Below are 21,363 nucleotides of genomic sequence, written 5' to 3'. Positions count from 1 at the left end.
TTCTCACTTCTAGTCTGAGACTCCAAGATTTGTTTCAGTAAGGTATCAGTGCTGCTCTCTTGAGGAGCAGAGGAACCAGACGAGGGGTTTTGCTGAGGCTGATAGCTGCCTTGCTGGTTGTTTCTTGGCGGATAGCCACTCTGTTGGTTGTTTGGATAGGATTTCTGTTGGTAGTTGTTGTACTGAAAGTTGGGCTCCTTTTTGTACCAGCTACCATTGTTGTTGATGAAACACAACTCCTCTTGACCTTCCAAACCCTCAACCTCATTGACAGCAAGTGGATCTTCCTGCTTGGAGTTACCAACAAACTTCAGCTGCTCTTGGGTGGCTTTTTCAGCAATGAGTAGGTCGATCTTGTCTTCCAAAGCTTTGATCTCTTTCCTCGTCTGCTTATCATCTGTTCTACTGCCTCTGTCGTGGTCTCCACTGTAGACTGCATCACTCTTTACCATGTTGTCAACCAGCTCTTCTGCATCCTCCTCAGTTCTCCCCAAGAAGAACCCATTGCTAGCTGTATCCAGTCTGGCTCTGTACTTAGGAAGAGCACCACGGTAGAATGTGCTCAGCAAGCTCTCCTTAGAAAAGCCATGGTGTGGGCATTGAGCTTGGTAGCCCTTGAATCTCTCCCAGGCTTCACTGAAGCCTTCCAAGTTCTTCTGTTGAAAGCTGGAAATCTCGTTTCTCAGCTTAGCAGTTCTTGAAGTAGAGAAGAACTTCTCCAAGAATGCTTTCTTGCAGTCATCCCAAGTGGTGATGGAGTCGCTGGGTAGAGACTTCTCCCACTGACGTGCCTTATCCCCCAAAGAGAAAGGGAATAGCTTGAGCTTTAAGGCATCTTCGGACACACCATTGGTTTTTGACAACCCACAGTAGCTGTCGAACCTGTCCAAGTGATCAAATGGATCCTCTAGAGCCAAGCCATGATACTTGTTGTTCTCGATCACATTGAGGAGTCCTGATTTGATCTCAAAGTTGTTGGCTGCCACAGCTGGTGCTCGGATTCCCAATCTATGACCATGAATGTTGGGGCGGTCATAAGTGCCAATAGGTCGCGCTGCTCGCTGTTGGTTTTGAGGTATGTCTCCCATATCAGTATCCAATCTCTGCAAGTGAGCCTGTTGCTCTTCTTCTCTTCTCTTTCTAGCACACTCTCTCTCTAAAGCTCTGATGTCTGCAGCTCTTGGAACTAGGTTTGATGGACCCCTGCTCCTCAAGTGCATACACCTGTAGATTAAAGGGAGGTGAAGAAGAATCAGTAACAAAAGAAAATAAAAATGACTTAGTCTCAAGCAAGTGACTAAATCTCAATGTTTAAATCTACTCAGAATTTGGCAACGGCGCCAATTTGATGTTAGGAGTTTTCAAGGCTCCTAAGACAAATGTTGTAGTATAAATGATTGTCGAACCAGTTCTGAGGGATATCAAAGCACTGAGAATACAAGTACTCACTTAATCTAAGTGCAACCAATGATTTAGATGGGTTTTAAACTACTACTAAACTAGAAAGCAATAACAGAATGATACTTTCTTGACTAAGGGAAAAGAGAACTCATGGGCATAGGGATTAGACCTTGGGTGATCAAGTATCGAACTAAGGATGGCAAATGATCAATCAAACTATCAACCTTAAGCCTAGACACAATTCTAAGCAAGCTCTATGTCTAGATGAATGCTCATTTGCTAACATATCTCAAACATCAAATGTCTTTGGTTGAATAATATGAAAGCAATCATTACTAACAAGTCTATTAGCTATCTTAGCATCTTTAACAACAAATGTCTTTGGCAAAGTATACTAAAAGCCTAGGAGAGTTGTCTCAGGCATTTCATCAAACACCTTTTGGGTGGGAAATGTCTATTGATCAACTTTTGAGTGGCCAACTCAGAAGATGCATTATGAATACTCTACTAGCAAGGAACAAGAATGATCTACACTAAAACATCCTAGAACTAACCTAATCACCCTTAATCTCCCTAACCCATGAATTCAAAAGGTGATTACTCACTAATCTCCATGATTCCTCTTAAACCCATGTTGGATTTCAGATTAATCATGTAGAGAAATAGATAAGAAATCAACAATAACACAAGAACATAACAATCAAAATCCAAGAGATTCTTGTGTATTTCTCAATAGATCAAAAGATAAAAGATAATCTGCCACTGGTGGCTACAAAAGATGTTTAAAACATAGGTTTTTGAAATGTAAAAACGTGCATAATGAAATGACCAAAAGGCCCTTAAGTAAAACAGAAATCGAGCAGATAATAGGCGCGGAGCGACCTCGGCATGTCGCTCCGGCAAGTCGCTCCGGCCTTCGGGAGCGACCTCAGTGGGTCGCTCTGAGAGGTCGCTCCAGGCTTCGCTTCGTGTCGTCTCGCCATAGAGACGCGAGCGACCTCGGGGTGTCGCTTTGGGAGGTCGCTCCGAGAGGGGTGTGAGATGCGAGCGACTTCGTGGTGTCGCTCCGGGAGGTCGCTCCGGGCTCGTTCTCGCGTCTCCGAGTGATGAAACCGCGAGCGACTTCTCCCTGTCGCTCTGGTAAGGTCGCTCCAATAGGGAGGTCAGAGCGACTTGGTGGTGTCGCTCCGGACTGGTCGCTCCATGCCTTGCTCGCCCAATGACCACTCTAAACACTCCTTTTTGAGCTCCAAATGCACCCAAATGTCTCCAGAAACTCCATGTGGTACTCAAATACCTGATAGAGACATATGTATGCAAAATGCAACCTAAACATGTCTAAATTCTAATCTATATGATGAAAATGTTTATGAATGAATGGATAAAACAATGTAAATATGCAAGATATCACTGCTCATACTTCGACTTCGTGATTACCCTAAGACCCATTTTGTCTCTTTTTTCCTAGGCTTCTATTTATTACTCCATCCGTTTCGCAATACATAATGTTTTGATTTAGTACACAAAAATTAAAAAAAAATTACCTTTCTTTAAAAGGTAGTTTTAAAAATATTATTTAAAAATTATTTAACCAGTTACAGAAATGACTACAACGTCTAATTAGTTACACAATTTTCAATAAAGTTATAAAATAAAATAAAATATCAAAACATCATCTATTTTGAAACAAAAAAAATCTTCAAAAAATTATCTGTTATAAAACGAAGGGAGTACTACTCGCTTCGATGAATAATAACTAGATTGAAGCCCTTCTCGAGTCTAAAAACATCTCCAACCCACCTCTATTTCTATTTCTATATTTTTTCCTAAAATAGAAAACATTTACTATAGAGGTGAAGATGCTCCAATGTATGTCTCTATAATATAGTTTCTCTATTTATAGGGGAAAATATAGAGATATGTTATTTTTACCTCTAAATATAGAGATAAAAAGTAACTTTCCTCTATATTTTCATCTAAAATAGAAGAATTTTATTATAGAAGCATACATTGGAGCATTTTTACTTTTATAATAGAGATTTCTATTTTAAAGAAAATTATAGAGGTGTATATTGGAGATACTGTAAGAAGTTTTCAGTATTATTGAACTTTATTTCTTTTAGTATATAATATATTTATTGAATTGAACTTGAATGAAATTTGATAGATATGTCAGTATATTTTTGGGTTGGGATACATTTTTAATGAAAAACTGAACTACTTTTTAATGTTTTATGGGGTCAGTTGACCTTCCTCTGAATGCACTCTTCTGCTCCTGCCCATGACGATTCTCTTGCGCACTCAAAGAAACTACTTGATCACATATGCTTTTGGTTATCTTACATCAGCATTGAGCGACTTGTTTGATGTTAATGTTCATATGCATTTAAAGTTAATATGACGTTTGCTAAGCGAGTTTAAATCGAAAAAAATATTCATCGTGGGACAAATTCACGAAAGGTTATGAACCCACACAATACGGAACTAAAGTTAAATTAGTTACGCCTATTGGATTACAAACTAATATAAAGTAGCGCATGTGCATAAAGATACAGTTTTGCACGATAGTGTAACACCCAGAGAGCAAAGCTAACACGGTGCTCCCTCTTTGTTTTATTTCTTTTCCTATTTTAAACTCATTTGTATAACTTTTTGTTTGCCTTTGTGATATTAAATATCAATAACAGAAAATAGCGTAGACAAAAACAAAACGAAGTAACCCCAAAATGCAGGATGAAAGCGGAATGCATTAAAAATTTTGAACTAAATAAATTCTAATTTTATGAGTAACTACGAACGTAGGTAGCTTATTTGGCTGAGCATTAAGAAATTTGAGGTAACTAATGCTTAGCCAATATCAGTAAAGACGGATCGGGGGAAATTATAGACTAGGGTTACTAATTTTCAACTTATCAAAAAAAATATTTTGAATTAAAAATGTTGAATATATATTATACTAGTGGTATTCCGGCGCTACGCGCCGGGTTCGTATGTTTTATTTTCAAATAAATTATGGCTTAATATTATTTAACTTAATTTTGACATTTTTAATATTTTTGATATGTTTTTTTCTGAGATCTTCTATATGTTTTTGTTTGTATTTGTTATCACACATGTTTTCTAACATTAGTACTAATTTAATTATTATATTTCTAGTTGTTAGTTTTAGCCAAGTGAAAGCACATCATTATCTTCGTAAGAGTTTGATTATCTTTCCCGGTACATTAGTTGAAATAGGACTAATGTATTTACAGTAGGATCTTATCTTAGAGACATAAAACTATCTGATAATAAACAAATACAATAAACTATCTAGATAATAATTTTTACTCACCTCAAATAGCTTATTCCAAAAGATATAATGAATAAGAAATATTACTTACATGTTATCAAAGTACGACTTTTGGTGTAAATTGTATAACATGAACCAATCTGGCAGCACAAACTCTGTTCCAATAGTCAATGCACCAATTCACATCCAATTTATAATTAGAGGAACCAGGGTAATTAGTTTATCATCAACAAATAATGTTTTTTTTAACAAATACTATGATTTGACGTAAAACATCCAGACACTACATAGAGAAATGGTGTATATAATCAATTTGAAATGGCTTGACATCTATATTGCATCTCTCCTCTTATACAAATAAAAATAAATGATATTATTGCATTGTGTTTCTTTTCTTCCTAATGCGTTAATTGAACCTGACAACTCCAACAACACTGACATTAAAACATGTTGGACATGTGAAAGATTACATTCCACGCTGGAGCTTCATGGATCACTTATCACAGGAGATATAACACCAGCCGTAGTTTTTTCCAATTAGGCAATCTTGGATTTGCATAAGAACTCAATAGCCTGAGTTTGTTGAGGAATTTGGGTGATAATGTCATAATCCACTGTATTATGAGTTTGAGATAGTGGTTGCTGTAAAACTTACTCGTGGGGTTGACTCCAGTACATAGTTCTTCAATTCGCCTAGTGAAACCTGTTTCAGTTTCTTCACACCACGATACTGCTTCCCACTGGTGGAGTCATTGTCGGGTTGACAACCTGCAAATTGTGTGTAATCCAAATGTGGCGTCATGGTTTTAAGTACTCCTCAAATAGATTATGGTTTGCGGCCACCTCATTGTTAAAATAAAATGGTTCCCAGAAGTAGCATTGAGGTGAAGACGACCTGCAGTGACATTAGTTTCTTTTTTTTTTCTTTTTTATTTGTTATAAATATATTATTAGGTGTGAGTATAATTCAAAAACTGATTACCTCCTATAAACTTGGGGTTGATGTTGGTTTCTATCATCACTTTAGGGTGGACAACACCAGCATCCAATCTCTTGTGGAGGAGTTCAGCAAGACTGTCAAAAACGCTGATGCAAACAGTTGCATCCCTGAGAAGGATGTACGTGTTTTTTCAGTTATTATCTATTCTGGTTATAAAGTTAATTATTCGAGTAATAGGTGGGTAGAGAATTAACTTATCTACTCGGTTGTTAACCATAAGTCGTTGAGTAGTCTGACTGTGGTCATTGTATGTTGTCCTGATGTCGCAAACCTCGCCAAGAATGTCTGAAAGAGAAGGGTTATCTTGGATTAGCGACAGCTGGGACTTCGACCATCTTCGTAGACTGGTTTAGACGGATGGCAACATTGGAATTACAGAGCTTGAAATGGTTGTTTCTCCTGGTGACATCAAAGCCACTTAGCTCGTACAAAGCACCCTCCTTTAGAAGTTCTCGGAAAGTGTTTAGGCGATGGACAGATACAGATATTTTGATGAGCGAGGACTGAAGTATAAAGGAGATTTGTTAAAAAAAAAGACGCTGTAATCCTAAAAGAAATAAAAACAAACATGAAAGAGATTAGGCAAAATAATTACCTGATCATCCAAGAGCAGCATATTGACGCCCATTAATTCTCCACCTTTCTGAGAACTTGAATTTGGTTATGCTACTTCTAACATGAAATCCGCTGATCTCGTAAGTTGTACCTTCTCTCAGAAGATGTCGGAAAGTGTTAAGCCGATGTTCACTGATAGACCCTTGGATAAGCGTTGCCTGGGAAGAGTCAAACAAAATTAGAGGTCTTCAAGTCTATGAGAAGCTGTCAGGTTTAGAGACAATAAAGGAACCTAAGGAGACAAACCTTTTCATCAAGGAGAATGTCCACTTCAATCAGTTCCCCTCCCTGGTTGAGATCTCGAGTTTCATTGACGTCTCGGGTTTCTCGAGTTTCATAGAATATTCTTTTTAGGGTTTTCATCAGATCTTTTGGGAAGGATGAAATTGAATTCATCGTAGTGGGAGAGACTGAAGGACGGAAGTAAAGACAACGTCTCATCTTCTAGGCTTCCCGTTACAGAAACCTGAAGCCGTCGTGTGAGAGATTATAGAGAACAATGAGTACAGAAACGCAGGAGGAGAATATAATGAGTGGGCTGCGAAAGCATTGGACTTTGCCGTTCCTAAAAAAGGGCCCATTCCGAGAAGATAATTCACATGGGAAAGTGTTTTGGCTGAGCGCTGACGTGTCGGCAAAAGCCCTTCCCTCCATGCTGACGTGGCTTAATGAGGAGAGAGGCAAGTCTGTTTTATTGTATAAGATAAAGTCCACAATGCAATGCAAAAACATGCATAACTTATTTTTTCAAAAAAAAAAACATGCATAACTTATTGGGATTTATTTTACCTCTCAGCAATTGAAGTTGGGCTAGATAGTTACGCGGGAGGTCAGTGTCTGAAAAGTAAATATCAAGCTACAGCATTTGGTTACGAATGGTACGAGCGGGACAAAAGAAATGATGTGCGGGATCAATATATGTCACCATTCAAGATACTTTGTTGCTTTTCTGTAAATAAAATAAATATAAATTGAAATAAAAAAGGAGTGCTGGGACAACATTGTTACATGACCGCAGTTGAAAACAAAAAGAAAGGTAGAAAATGTGGTTAGATAACTGTAGCAAATAAAATAGTAAATATTTATTTATCTTAAATTATTAAATATAAAATAACATATATACATTCATAAGTATAAATTATATTAATGTTAGTTCAAAAAATATATGTATCATGCAGTTACATTTTGTCACCATTCATATATTATTTTGAACCGTTTATTTTAGACAAACAGCAGTTTTTCCGCAATAGTATATAAATTGCAGTTAAACCGTATCGCAATATCTTATCCATTTGTGTTGTAGCGCTCCATCCGCTGAGTATTTATATCATATTTTCATCTCTGTAATTTGTCTCAGATGTAATGCCTTTACAAAAGAAAAAAAAAAAGATATGTCGCAGCTGCAATAGAGTGACATTTATCTCTTAATTAATATGCTTCAGACCCATGTATATCATTTGTGCTCCACCCCACAAAATCTTTATTAAACATTTGTTTTATGTTTTAAAATCAGAAGATGTTATGATATTGTTTCCATGCAGTGCAATATGGACGCACTTTATACCTTATGGAGACCCAAAACATAAAAGGAAAAAAGTTCTAAAGGAACGAAATGATGACAAATTACAATGATTAAAAGTGAAAAATAGTTTCATACTATTTTTTTCCAAAGGGTGTTCATTTTCTTTCTGAAACTACAATAACAGCCGGAAAAAAAAATCAGAACCGAAATTAAAACGCGTGAATCGGAATAAACCGAAAAGAAAAATAGTTTCATACTCACACGATTTTAGAAACGAAGATATTTCCCTTTTAGTTAACAAACTATAGACCTTATTCTTGATGTTCTGCACATACAGCCTATACGTATAACATTTATAGAACTAATATACAAGTGTACTAGTTTATACACTGTTTACCTATGTCATTTCAAATTCCCTAACAAAACATGGTTGACTCCCACGCACCTCTCAACCAGAGCCGGGCCTAGAATTTATAAGGCTAGAAGCCCAAAAGAAAAAAATGGCCAAAAAATAAAATGTTGTAGGAAGGAGGGTTCAAACTCGGATTTGGATTAAATGAACTTTGGCTATTAAACTACTACGCTAATGACACGTTTTTGGAAAATTGTGGCCGGTTAAATTGATATTATTTGGCAGTCGAAATCCATGCTTCTTTCGCTTGGACCCAGGACTGGCTCTGCTCTCAACTTATTAATGATCACTGCATTTGATGTAAGCAAGAAGTGCAACCACTAATTATTATTTTTACCACCAATTTATTTGTATAGGTTTTACCTTGTGTTTTGAAATTATAAAACCATTGCCAATTTGGAAAGCTTAGCACAAAAGGAAAAATAAAGGACAACACATACAGTTCATAAAACATGCATTAATCAAATATGATTTCCAAATTTATTCCATGAATAGAATAACAAAAATCACAAGATTGTATTTTCCTATTTTTTTCTCCAAAATAGAAAAACTCTATAATAGAGATGGATTTGTCTCCAGTGTATTCTTCTAAAAAGGAATATTCTTAATATATTCTTTTCTAATTTTACAAATAGTATCTTTTATTTGTGAAAGTTAAAAAACCAATCCAGTTTAATTTAACATTCATAAAATTATGATATTATTTACATTGAATATTTTTATACAAACTATTATGTAAATAAAAGTATGATTATATATTTATATAAACAATACATTTTCACTAAAAATATTTATTTTGGTTATAATTGTTAAAGTAGAAAGTTAAGGGATCATTTCGTGAATAAAAAAGTATACCTCTATTATAGAGGAATGTTATTTTTTCTTCTAAATATAGAGGTAAAAATAGCAATTTCTATTTTAGAGGAATAAATAGAGTATGGTTGAAGTGATTTTACCTCTAAATGCTATAATAGAGATAAATATAGAGGTGGGTTGAAGATGCTATTAGACCATCTCCAATGTATCCTCCTATTTTTATCTTTAAAATAGAGCAACTCTAAAATAAAGATGTATTTCTCTCCAATGTATTTTTCTATTTTTGCCTCTAAAAAGAATATTCTCAAAAGATTCTATTTAAATTTTACAACTAACACTTTTTATTTATGAAAGTTGATAATTAACCCAATGTACTTTTAATTTTTACAAGATTTTCATAAAAGTATAACTTAGTTTAAAGTAAAGTTTCTTTACAAGATTATTATATAAATAAAAAGTGTGATTCAATGTTTATAAAAACTGTATTTTTATAAAAATAGTTATTTTGGTTATAATTGTAAAAGTTTAAAAGTTAAAAGACTGTTTTGTAAATAAAAAAAGTATGACTCTATAATAGAAAATAGCAGTCTCTATTTTAGAGGAAGAAATAAAGATGGGTTGGAGCATTTTTTCCTCTATTATACTCCCTCTGTTTCATAATAGATGATATTTTAGAAGATTTTTGTTGTTTCAAAATAGATGATATTTTGATATTTGTATGTTATTTTTAACTTTATTAAAAACTGTGTAACCAATTAGATATTATAGTAATTTTTGTAATTGGTTGGATGATTTTTAAATTATATTTTAAAACTATTTTTTAAAGAAAAGTAAATTTTTGAATCTTTGAACACTAAGGAATAACATCATATATTGTGAAACGGAGAGAATATCATTTAGAAGTAGAAATAGCAATGAGTTGGAGATGTTTTTAGAAAAATTGTACCATGAAATGAAGAAAGAGCCCGTAAACGTAAAAACAAATCCACCTTGTAAACTACTATATGATAGATATTTCACGTTGTGACACACTCATAACTGAGAGAGTAAACCAATATTGACCAAACCGGGAAATGAAAGAAGTAAAGAGAGTAATGAAAATGGTCCAAACTGAAAATTGAATAACGAGTGATAATGCTTCGAACCTATCCCCAACCATCATTGCGAATCTTTGAGGGTCGACGACGAGGGCCTATAGCGCTCCTCTTCATCATCATTGTCATTCAATAACTCGTTTCAGCCCTTCTTTATTTACTTTATACTCACTACAAATTTACCCATTCTCCTATATTAGTATTAAAACCAAGCCGGTCTACATATTAAATGTCACTTTAGGCGGGTAGAAAGAACCGTTCTTGTTGTTTTACTAACACTAAAGTTTTTAACCGCGCTACGCGCGGATAAGATATTATATGTATTTCTCAATTCTAAAAAAATAATGTATAATATTGTATTATATTATTTAAAGAATATAAAATAAGACTACATAACATAAATATATTTTTTAATTTTCTTTGTGAAAATCATTATGTTGTTTGATTGTTGTATTTGATTCACATATTTGCATAGATATATGTGATAGATGAATAATTATATTTTTATTATCAATAAATAATATATATTTATTATATAATATAAGAAAAATAAAATTATTTACTTTTTAAACAACCTTGTCTCATGTTGGGGATTCAGTTATAGACATATCATATTCGAAGAAGACATTTTTACAGTTATCAATCTTCTTAAAAGTCAAGAAACAAATCTGAATATCAAAACAATATCTCATACGATCTCTTTGTGGAATAACTACTCTAAAGTAATTGAATTTAAGCATCAAAAATGACTGGAAATGGATATGCAGATGTGTTATCTAAATCAGCTTTACAAAGTACTATTCATAGTTCATATATCATTTATGTCCATCCTATTTTTTTTTGTCCATCATTTCTTAAACATCTTGAAATAATTGATGCTAATTAATAATAAAATTTTGGCTGGCAAAAAAAATTCAAATTTGTCTAATTATCGCTAAAATATTTTATTAATATTGTCTAAGAAGCTTTCAAGTGATATCATAGTTTAATTTTTGTTAATTTTTTTTGTTAATTTTTAGAGTTTTTTTGTATTTAAAATTTTTTCCATATTAAGCTTCTATTTCTTTCACTGAATTGATATATATATATATATATGTCATAAAAATTACCATCAAATCATTTTTACTTATTTATTATTTTGTTTTTAATGAAAATACACCTTTAAATAATTTAATTTAAAATAAAATTATATATTAATTTGTTGTATTCTAACAATTTGATTGATTTAATTAATTTGCTTTGGTGGATAACTTAAAAAGTTTTCATATAAATCGGAGAAAGCAATCTTATGTTGTCATATTATATTTATTTGTGTATATAGAATCTATATATAATGCTAGTGTAATAAAGAAAGAACATTATTTTTTGTAACTTCAAAAAGATACATTATTACAATTTGAAATTAATCAAAATTGAATAAAATGGTAATTAAATATTTGTAAATCTAATTGTTTTTTTATCTTATTCAGTTGGATTCTCATGAAAAGAAATCGATAGGTTAAACAAATGTTTCAAAATTTGTTGTGTTATTGTTTTGTCTATAAATTACAAAATTTATTGAATTGATATATTTAATTATTGCATCCTTAAATAATATTTTATTAAGACATTAGAGAACTATGTTTTGAGTTGTTTTGTCAAAATTGTACAAAAATCTATATTTTTCATATTTGTCACGAAAATTTATATGTTAAACTTACTTTTACAAAATTCTTAACTTTGTCACGAAAACAAAAATCTATGCTTTTTCATATTTTTCAATGTTCTCACACTTTCAAAGAATATATTAGCTTAGTCATTTACTTATTATTTTTACAAAACAAAGTATCGGAGTCTTGAAAGTTGAATTCATATTATTGTAATTGTACATAAGAGTTTGTGATTACATACTTAGTGATTCTTGTATATGTGTTCAAGAAAGTTTCAATGGCTTAGTGGTAACTGTCTTATATTAATGTCATAATAACCCGGGTTCGATCATTTCCTTTGTATTGTTTTTCATTTTTTACGAAAAAATAAATGAGATGACGTGGTAATTTCGGGCTCTCTGATTGGTTGATTTTTCTATCTTACGTGGACACCCTCTCCATGGCTTATATTTGCCTTTTAGTATAGTATAGATTTTAATTTTGAGTTTCACTAAAAATGTCAAGCTTATTGTTGATAACAAAAGCACCTCAAACTAGTTGGGAATCCTGTGCAATTTTCTTTATTTCTCTACTCTCCTCTTTCGATCATCATTCACATGACGCAACACAAAAAATTTCTCTACTTTTTTCCTTCACAAGGTTATTATATAAAGTATGTAAAAAAGAAACAAAACAAAAACAAAATATTGAGAGCTGCGAATTCGGCCGCCATCTAAGCAAAAACACAACAAAAAGCATGATTGTTGTGTCAGGAGAGAGGGGCATGTCCCACTTCTCTTTCTCTCCCTAGCTTTTGTGGCTCTATATAAGAGACACTATCTTCATTTTGTTCTCTTTGTCCCTACAACTTCCATACAAGTATTCTCTCTCCCTACAAAACATATAAACCCACTTTCACTGCTTCGTTCGGTTCCAACACTCTAACCTAAAGGTAATCTCTTGCTCGTTAGAAACACATCTCCCCTCACGTACAAGCAACGTGAGTATCATTTACATGACCACCCAAGTACGAACTATTTTTTTTGTTTTTTCTTGTTTTTATAACAAACTTAAAATGGGAAAACTTAAAGTTTAGCCATTTCTTTCAGACAAAGGCAACCGAGTAAACTCTAGTTGTTGTTTTTCATTTTCGAAACTCTCTTTTCCTCCTTTTTTTATATTTTACAATAAAGATCATTGGCTCTGTTTTTACTCGTACCTGCTTTGTTTTGGTCAGTTTCTTCTTCTTTTTTCCCTTGTCTAAATGTGTTCTGTATTTTGGTTTTGGAACTTCATCATTATACCTTTTTTTTATACTTACTGCATCATCATTACTTTTTTTTTGTTTACGTGGTTGTGGTGTCTCTCTTTTCTATTCTCGCAACCACAAAGAGCATGATTGTTCTTCTGTTCGATCATTGTTTTCTTCTAAAAGAAAAAATTGACATTTTTGGTTGAAAACGAAATAAATGCGTTCATGATTTTTGCTTAATGTAATTCCACATTAAACGTGTGAGGCTGCACAGCCCATGTGGTGCTGCAATGATTTAACTTCAACTATAATCATAACATAGAGCTTTAATAACTCAAACCTTCTTCTTCTTCTTCTTTTACTTTAACATAATTTCTTTTTATCTTTAAAAAATAAAACAGGGCAAGATTTATCGAAATGGAGAAGCTGAACTCGAAGCTGTACGTGCAAAACTGTTATATAATCAAGGAGAACGAAAGGTTGAGGAAGAAAGCTCAGATTCTGAACCAGGAGAATCAACAACTTCTCTTGGAACTCAAACAGAAGCTCTCCAAAACCAAGAACCCTAATGGATCCAATCAAGGAAGCAACAACAGCCTATCTACATCAAGCTCTGCTTCTGGGCAATCATGATGCAACAAATCTCTTAGGACAATATTTGGATTTGGAGAATGAAACATCATCATAACCCTGCTTATTTAAAAGAACCCATCTTTTTATCTTCTTTTTTTCTTGATGTAGTGGTCTAATGTAAGAAAATAGTTAAGAATTTGGAGAAGTGGTTAGTAGTTGTAGTAGTTGTAGTAGTATTATCACTTTGACAAAAGTATTATTATTAATTATCAAGTAGTTTTCTTGTTGTTTTATCTTGTTTATAAAATTGTGGGTTCTTCTAATTTCTTAACTACAAAAAGGACATAAGCAATGTGTCTCTCTGTCTATCTTCTCAGGGATATTTTACTTTTGTTTCCATTTACATGCTAAATATATTTTCTTTCTTGCCTTTTCATGTGGAGTTTGGTTTTTTAGGATTTGGTTGATTCTGGGACTACATTGTACCTTCTGCACTTCTCTTAAACAACCACTATCTTTATAGCTTCTATATCCCTTTTATTATTCTACATTTTCCTTTGTTTATGTTTTGAAAAAAAAAATCTACTACTCTATAATAGTATAGTTTTATTTCCTGTCATAGTTATGTTAGTTAAGAGATTTACGATCTCAGCTAGTATTATTTTCAAGGTAATAAGCGAAATTATATGCTTAACTACTATTGATAATAAATTTATAAGTGGATAGTATTGGCGATGATGTAAGAGGACACAAGAAAAGGTGTGTACTCAAACATACCTAAACTAATCTCCATTAATTTTACTTTTTTTAACAATATCTGTTAAATACAACTTATGGACCACAAACATCTGTTAAAACACGAATAAGACATGAGCAGTGGAAGCTGGAAAACATAAAACTCTACATGTGATTGCAGAGTTTTAATTCCACAAACAATAGCCAAGTAGCCAACACCAACGTTGTCCGTGTGAAAACTGTGACGAACCCATTCCACAACATAGAACTTCTATCGTTGTTTACGAGAGGCTTTGTTAAAGGAAAGAGAAGTGTGACGAACCCAACCACACCAACCAAGAAAGCTGCTGCACTCACCAAAGATGGTTGTTTCCTCGATCTTTCTCTACGCGGTTTTTAACATGCTTGCGGGGAGGAGTGGGAACTTGAATCTGCACACGTGTACGAGTTTGGTTGTGTACTGTTTGCTTCCCGTGGTGGTTTTATCTGCTGTGTCGTTGTTGTTCGTGCCGCAGGGAGCTGGGGTGGTTAGGTTTGTGGGTGCGGGGGTGTTTGTGTTGTGGGCCACGAGGGCTTGTGCTTGTTTGGTTGTGTCTTTGGCTGATGGTGGAGGGGAGGAGCATCGTGGGTTGATCTCGTACGCTTGTTTCTTGATCTATTGTCTCTTCTCTCTTCTCGTTGTGTTTTGATTTGCTCTGTTTATGATATAGCGAGGTTGTAAAGGCTTGTTTTTTTTTTGGGTGACTTTGGAGATATGTTAAATGAGAATTTGATTCAAAGTTTGTATCTTTCACTTTGATTTTTCAGAGGTAAATTTTATTGACAAAATTCATCAAAGATGTTCTCTTTTATCTTGGACTGTACTTTTGATTAGTTCCGATTCGTTGATACTTTTTATCCGAATGGATAGTATCCGAATGTTCATCATGCCGTGAACGAATGAATAACAAAATGCTTATATGCATATTTTTTTGTTAAGTGTTTCTTTTGGCCCTATGCTTTTGGTAGGAAGTTATGAGATGTGTTTTAGTTTTGATTGTCCATTTAGATCCAACTAGCAATGCTTGACACTGTTAGCAGGCAAGGAGTTGGTTTAGCATCTGGATTATGAAGATGAGTTGGTTTAGCATCTGGATTAGGTGTTTCAGTATAGTCTCCTACTTTTAATGCCAGAACAAGAGGGAGAGCGTGTTTTATAAAAGGCATAATCTAATCTTGGCACTCTAACTTAGGCGCTGAAATTGACTTGGGAATAAACCTCTGCTTGCTTGGCCTACAAATTTTTCCCAATTTTCATATCTATGTAACAAGATAGGTTTAGCGGCAATGTTCTTGATCTACTCATTTTCCACGTTTAGCAAATCAGCTAGATGTTTGATGATTTGGATAAAGCAAACATATCTCAGCTCATTTGTTGTGATCAAGACTTTCAACTCAGATATACAAAGATGGTTACAAGTAAATACATTACACTACAGATACAAGTAGAATATATTACAAAAAAAAACGTAATTCCTTGTTTTCAAAAATAATTAAGCTTCTTACTCTCAGTCCCTAGATTTTCAACATAGAGGAGCTTTTTAAACCAAACCAAATCATTCCAAGCCCTTGACGTCGCCGGCACGGCACCGGAGATGTCCGCAGCTGGTAACAGACAGTTCGCTAGTAAAACGCTCCCCGTCCTTGCTGGAAATCTCTGACATTCATACCGCCGAGACGACTTCGCATCACTCACGGCCTCAAGGTTTATCTCGAACAAGTCATCCTCCTCGCAGTCTTCCTCTCCACCGCCTTGTTTAGGTACGTCTGCTTCTTGTTTCTCTTCCTCAGTTTCCATGTTACTTAAACCAGCGTGACCTGTCATGTCTGAGTCCAATTAATGCCCGGTTTAGAAAGCGCTGTGGTTTGAATTTGAGTATGTGGTTGATGTGTATTTATAAAGGTGATTAGACGAGAAGATGGGTTAGTGGAACGGTCCTCAACGAACCTACAACTATCTTTGTTGGGAATTTTTAGCTCTTTGGAGATATTATATGTTTACCATGCAGCGGTTGCTATATATATTAGATGTATTTTAGTGAGCAACCGACCAACCGTCATAAATTAACAATGGTTCGAAAAAAATTCGAAATTTCAGAACATGTTTGGAGCAAATGATATGTTTTATAGTGTATTTGTAAACACAACATTAGTGCTTTAATATGTTTTTCTTTCCGGTCTAATTTTATATTTACAAAGTTATTTGGTTGCATGATGGTATTGGTAACTATTTTTCTCTAATGGTGCTTTGTTAATCAACGGATTACGTGGATTAATCATTTCTATTACAGTGGATTAACCAAACAAACAAGAAACGACCAACTTTTCCAAAAAGTTACAAGTAACCTGGATTAATTAGACCTAACCTGTCTCTTCTCTCGCTTTCCACCTACTTCTCTTTGCTTCTCTCCTCTTCGCAAGAACGGCTACTGGGTCAACAGATTCCACAAGCTCCCGCTCCTCAGTTTTTGATCTTTCTTCCTCATCTATTTTGAATTCTCTATTAAAATTTCTAGTTTCTTGTTTTCATGAAGTTAGACAAAAATTCAAGAATCTTGTTGACAATTAGAAAATGCATTTAGTGATGATAGATATGAAAAAAAATTTAATTGATTTGGTCTCGGGAGACATCACTTATTCACATCATTGTTTCTTGCCAAGATTCATTTCAGAGACATGAGAAACATTTTCTGTTTGTCTGAATCGTGTTTACCACTTACCATGTGCTCTCTACAAGCTGTTTTTTGTGTTCTCTGTTGGGATAGCTGCTTCTCTCTTAGAAAGATGGCTAGTTACTTGGTCTTGTGACATGATTGATATGATTTATCTCGAACTTCATCATAGATCTTTGGATTACTAGTAAAATATTTCGAATGATCGGTAAGAGTTTTGGTAGCTATGTAAAACTTTTCTGCATCCATCATAAATAGTTTCTTACATTTTTAGTCTGATTTCTTGATGAGCACTACTTGTATATATATCTGAACTCTTAATTTGAAGAGCTATGGTTTTATAGCCACTGGCGGGGGAAACAGAAGGGATGAAAAAGTCATACAAGTTGGGCCTTATTTTCTTAGTAAGGCCCATAATGGATAGTTCATTAACACTAATAAGATAACAATAAGCTATATCAAGAGCTCGCATTATTATCGTCCGACCTTAGCTCAGTTGGTAGAGCGGAAGACTGTAGTAGTTGCTGTAATCTTTAGGTCGCTGGTTCGAATCCGGCAGGTCGGATTTTTTTATTTTCCAAATATTTTTTATGTTTCTCACGTGCTGCTTGCAAAAGAATCCAGGGAGCTTTGATATTTAAAAAAAAAACAGTTTGTAGCAGAGAGTCGTACGTGTCCAGCCGAAAAGAAGACACTCCGAGAACCAGAAAGAAAACACGTGTACAACACGTGTCAGACACAGCCGAGCCGATTCTTAGCCTCTGATCATGGGCCTGGACCTGGACTTCTCTAAGTTTGCATGTCTTTGTAATCTCATTGGTTACAGAGATAACTTTGGACAAAAGATGTTGACCTTCACTGTGAACATAAATACATCCAACTCTCTTTTACTGCTTCTCCCTAACATTTTATCTTGCTCTCTCACACCAAACAAAACAAAACAAAAAGTCCAAAACGTTTCAGTTCAATTTCTCCGGGCGGTTTTGAATCTATGTGAAGGAGAAGGAACACAGCACAGGTTCTGGAAGACATTTAATTTTCAGGTTCTCGTCCCTCTACTAGTTTGTTATTTTATTTTATTTTCAAGATCTTAAGGAATATGTCTTTGGATTGGGAGAGGAAACTATTTCTCTATTTGTAGCTAAGTTTAGGTGAATATGTTTGATTTAATAGTAGTGTTTTTATATATTTGACTTGTCTTGTTGCTTTGTTCTAATATATTAATTTTGTTGTTTAATTATTTTCATTTCATCTTCTGAATATTTTCTCCGATGTAATTTGACACAGTCTGTTTCTATGCAATATCAAATTAATTTAATTCTGTGTATGATTTGGATAAGGAGTGGCACTCATACTCTGTAATAGAGTGATATAAAGATGAAGTTTAATAATATTTTTTTTCTTCCTTTAACTAGATTAAGCTCTTATTATATTTGTACAGCTGGATTAAGGTTCACAGAAGATAACAACGTTTTCATAAAAAAAGAGAGGCAAACAAATATATGTGTGTTGTTTCTTTTTTTTTTTTTTTTGTAACACGAAATATATGTGTGTTGTTGATAAGTTCGCTTTAAGTGGAAAACGAGTGGGGTATGGAACTTTCCTCTTTTGGAAGTGGAACCTTTATTGAAATGAGTAATTATTAGTTTGTTTGCTTCTAAATTTAGTATCGCTTGTCGCTATCACGATGTCGACCGTTCTTCCTTTTTTCACGTGGACCGACTTGGATACCATCTGATACTATTTTTATGTAACACTTAAATGTTACGCATCTGTAAATCACACCATTACGTTAGCAGTTCACGAGATAGCTTTTTCATTACATTATCTCGCTCGTTGAGCTTTAATGTAAGCATAATAAGATGGTTTTATTTTGAAAATTGTAACGATGGTTATAGTATGAAGGTTCATTTATTTATATTAGAATCCAGATAACATGGTAGTGTATAATCTTTAATGTTGTTTATATGCAGCTGGTAATTGGTAAATGGTAGTTAGAGAGACAAAGATGATGTCTGGACGAGAAGTAGAGTCATCGACAAGACATAATGGAGGAGCTGGAGCTGGAGGAGGAGAGAATCATCCGTTTACTTCGTTGGGAAGACAATCATCCATCTACTCATTAACCCTCGACGAGTTCCAACACGCTCTCTGCGAGAACGGCAAAAACTTCGGGTCCATGAACATGGACGAGTTTCTCGTCTCTATTTGGAACGCTGAGGAGAATAACAACAACAACCATCAAGCTGCAGCTTCTCATCCCGTCCACCGAATCATAATGGTTTCAACAATGGTGGAGGTGAGAGTGGAGTCTTTGGTGGTGGTGGTTCTTCAGGTAACCAAAGGGATAATAAAAGGCAAGGGATAGCGAAGCAGCCGAGCCTTCCACGACAAGGCTCGTTGACACTTCCATCTCCGCTTTGTAGGAAGACTGTTGATGAGGTTTGGTCTGAGATACATAGAGGTGGTGGAGACAGCAATGGACGTGGTACTAGTAGTAATGGTCAAAACAATGGTCATAAAGGCGGTGGTCATGAGAATGCGGCAAGGCAACCAACGTTTGGAGAGATGACGCTTGAGGACTTCTTGGTGAAGGCTGGTGTGGTTAGAGAACATCCCACTAACCCTAAACCTATTCTTAACCCGACCCCGTCTAGTGTTATCCCCGCAGCTACGCACCAGCAACAGCTCTACGGTGTGTTTCAAGGACCAGGGCAGGCACCACCGGTTCAACCAGGTGTTTGCTATGGCGGTGGTGGTGGTGGTGGGTTTGGAGCGAGTGGGCAGCAAATGGCGATGGTGAGACCGTTGAGCCCGGTGTCGTCAGAGGGGTTAGGACATGGACAAGTGGATAACATAGGAGGACAGTATGGAGTTGATATGGGAGGGATAAGGGGAAGGAAAAGAGTAGTGGATGGTCCGGTAGAGAAGGTAGTTGAGAGGAGGCAGAGGAGGATGATCAAGAACCGTGAGTCTGCTGCTAGGTCTAGAGCAAGAAAACAGGTTAGTTTTAAAATGATTATGAATGTTCATTTTAAGTGGAAGAGCTAATCTTTATTGTGTGTTTTTGGGGTTTATGAAGGCATATACGGTGGAGTTGGAAGCAGAACTGAACCAGTTGAAAGAAGAGAACGCCCAGCTAAAACATGCATTGGTATTATTGATCTTTAATTTGGTTAGAGTGAGTGTATATTTATTTTATGATTAGGATTGTAACAATTGATCTTTTTTTTGTACCATCAGGGAGAGTTGGAGAGGAAAAGGAAGCAACAGGTAAAATGCTTTTGAACAACAAGCTATTATGAGTTTTTGCATTTTGGAACAAATGTATTGTGTCTTGGTGAGATTACAGTTGTTGTTGGTTTATATGGTTGCAGTATTTTGAGAGTTTGAAGACTAGAGCACAACCGAAGTTGCCTAAAGCAAGCGGGAGGCTGCGGACATTGGTGAGGAATCCGAGTTGTCCGCTCTGAACAAACAAAGAAACAGTGAGAGACAGAGAGGAAAAGCTGATGATTTTATATGGTGTTGTTAGGTCGGTTTGTTTTGTCATGAGACATGAGATATATAAATCTTGTACGTTGATGTTCTTCGTGTTGGTAGAAGGAACATATTCTGATCTTCTCCACTTATGTTCTTGTCGACAAGGAAGTGATTCTCTGTTTCAACGTTATGAATCTTTTGGAGGATATAGCAAGTGTTATGTTACTAGTTTTAGTTACAATTCTTCCCAAGGATATGTTTCAGTTTGGATCTTCCTTCGGTGAGTACTCAAACCGTGACCACTACTCTTGGTCCAAATATCAGTGATATTCAGTATTGTATAAAATGAGTTGACCACTATGAATGCACTAAGAAATATAATATTTGAGGATCTATAATTTAGTATGATTTACAAAAAAAAAAAAAAAAACAATCTTTCCATATTATCATGTTGCATGGTAAATACAAAATTCAACTGATAACATCGTTTATATAAACAATTAAGATGTAAAAGCTTAAATCAAATATAGATACATACATTTTTAAACCAATTGAAGATATAGGCATTAAAATATGATAAACAATTAAACATCTGATAAGAAAAAGGGCAAATCTCCAAAATAGCACATTTCTAAGTTTATATCACAAAATAGCACTCAAAAACTAAAATGATCAAAATAGCATTTTATCTTTTGAAAAATTTAATTTTTTTTATTTTTAAAAATTTAAAATCTTATCCTCAAAACCTCACTTCTCAACTCTAAACCCTAAAACCTAAACTCTAAACCCTAAATTCTAAACACTAAACCCCATCCCTTGAGTGCTATTT

At 34.5% G+C, this 21,363-nt stretch overlaps 3 protein-coding genes and 2 non-coding genes across 6 annotated transcripts; 4 read left to right on the top strand and 1 right to left on the bottom strand.

Moving 5' to 3' along the window:
* The first annotated feature begins 582 nt into the window (after window positions 1-582).
* LOC125608486 lies at window positions 583-689 on the top strand. The gene has a single exon (XR_007339376.1). It is a non-coding gene; the product is annotated as a small nucleolar RNA R71 (small nucleolar RNA).
* Window positions 690-12,180: 11,491 nt separating this feature from the next.
* Window positions 12,181-14,037, top strand: LOC106450208 (protein LITTLE ZIPPER 4-like). Of its 2 annotated transcripts, none has more exons than XR_002664366.2 (2): window positions 12,181-12,732; window positions 13,434-14,037. XR_002664366.2 is itself a non-coding variant. In XM_013891858.3 (2 exons), exon 2 carries the CDS (start codon window positions 13,450-13,452, stop codon window positions 13,663-13,665), a length of 216 nt encoding a protein of 71 aa, XP_013747312.2. In that variant the 5' UTR covers window positions 12,717-12,807; window positions 13,434-13,449; the 3' UTR covers window positions 13,666-14,037. The 2 variants fall into 2 exon arrangements, 1 of the variants encoding a protein (XP_013747312.2); XM_013891858.3 differs by having other exon boundaries at window positions 12,717-12,807.
* Window positions 14,038-14,772: 735 nt separating this feature from the next.
* Window positions 14,773-18,092, bottom strand: LOC106448893. Its single transcript, XM_048778509.1, has one exon. The coding sequence runs from the start codon at window positions 16,202-16,204 to the stop codon at window positions 15,863-15,865; it is 342 nt and encodes a 113-aa protein (XP_048634466.1). The 5' UTR covers window positions 16,205-18,092; the 3' UTR covers window positions 14,773-15,862.
* Window positions 17,533-17,616, top strand: TRNAY-GUA. The gene is given in 2 exon segments: window positions 17,533-17,569; window positions 17,581-17,616. It is a non-coding gene; the product is annotated as a tRNA-Tyr (tRNA).
* Window positions 18,093-18,633: 541 nt separating the features above from the next.
* Window positions 18,634-20,759, top strand: LOC106447343 (protein ABSCISIC ACID-INSENSITIVE 5). Its single transcript, XM_013889248.3, is given in 6 exon segments — window positions 18,634-18,933; window positions 19,025-19,306; window positions 19,309-20,054; window positions 20,134-20,205; window positions 20,295-20,324; window positions 20,429-20,759. Coding segments are annotated over 5 exon segments (1,212 nt in total). The 5' UTR covers window positions 18,634-18,933; window positions 19,025-19,038; the 3' UTR covers window positions 20,525-20,759.
* The last annotated feature ends 604 nt before the right edge of the window (window positions 20,760-21,363 follow it).

The sequence above is a fragment of the Brassica napus genome, chromosome A4 (genome assembly GCF_020379485.1).
Source record: "Brassica napus cultivar Da-Ae chromosome A4, Da-Ae, whole genome shotgun sequence".
NCBI classification, from domain to species: Eukaryota; Viridiplantae; Streptophyta; class Magnoliopsida; order Brassicales; family Brassicaceae; genus Brassica; species Brassica napus.
The sequence above is the reverse complement of the archived record's forward strand: the minus strand, read 5'-3'. Positions and strand labels throughout refer to the sequence as shown.

What these genes read in the sequence shown, in the direction of transcription:
- LOC106450208 (XM_013891858.3), top strand. Translation starts at nt 13,450, where the DNA reads ATGGAGAAGCTGAACTCGAAGCTGTACGTGCAAAACTGTTATATAATC.
- LOC106448893 (XM_048778509.1), bottom strand. Translation starts at nt 16,204, where the DNA reads ATGACAGGTCACGCTGGTTTAAGTAACATGGAAACTGAGGAAGAGAAA.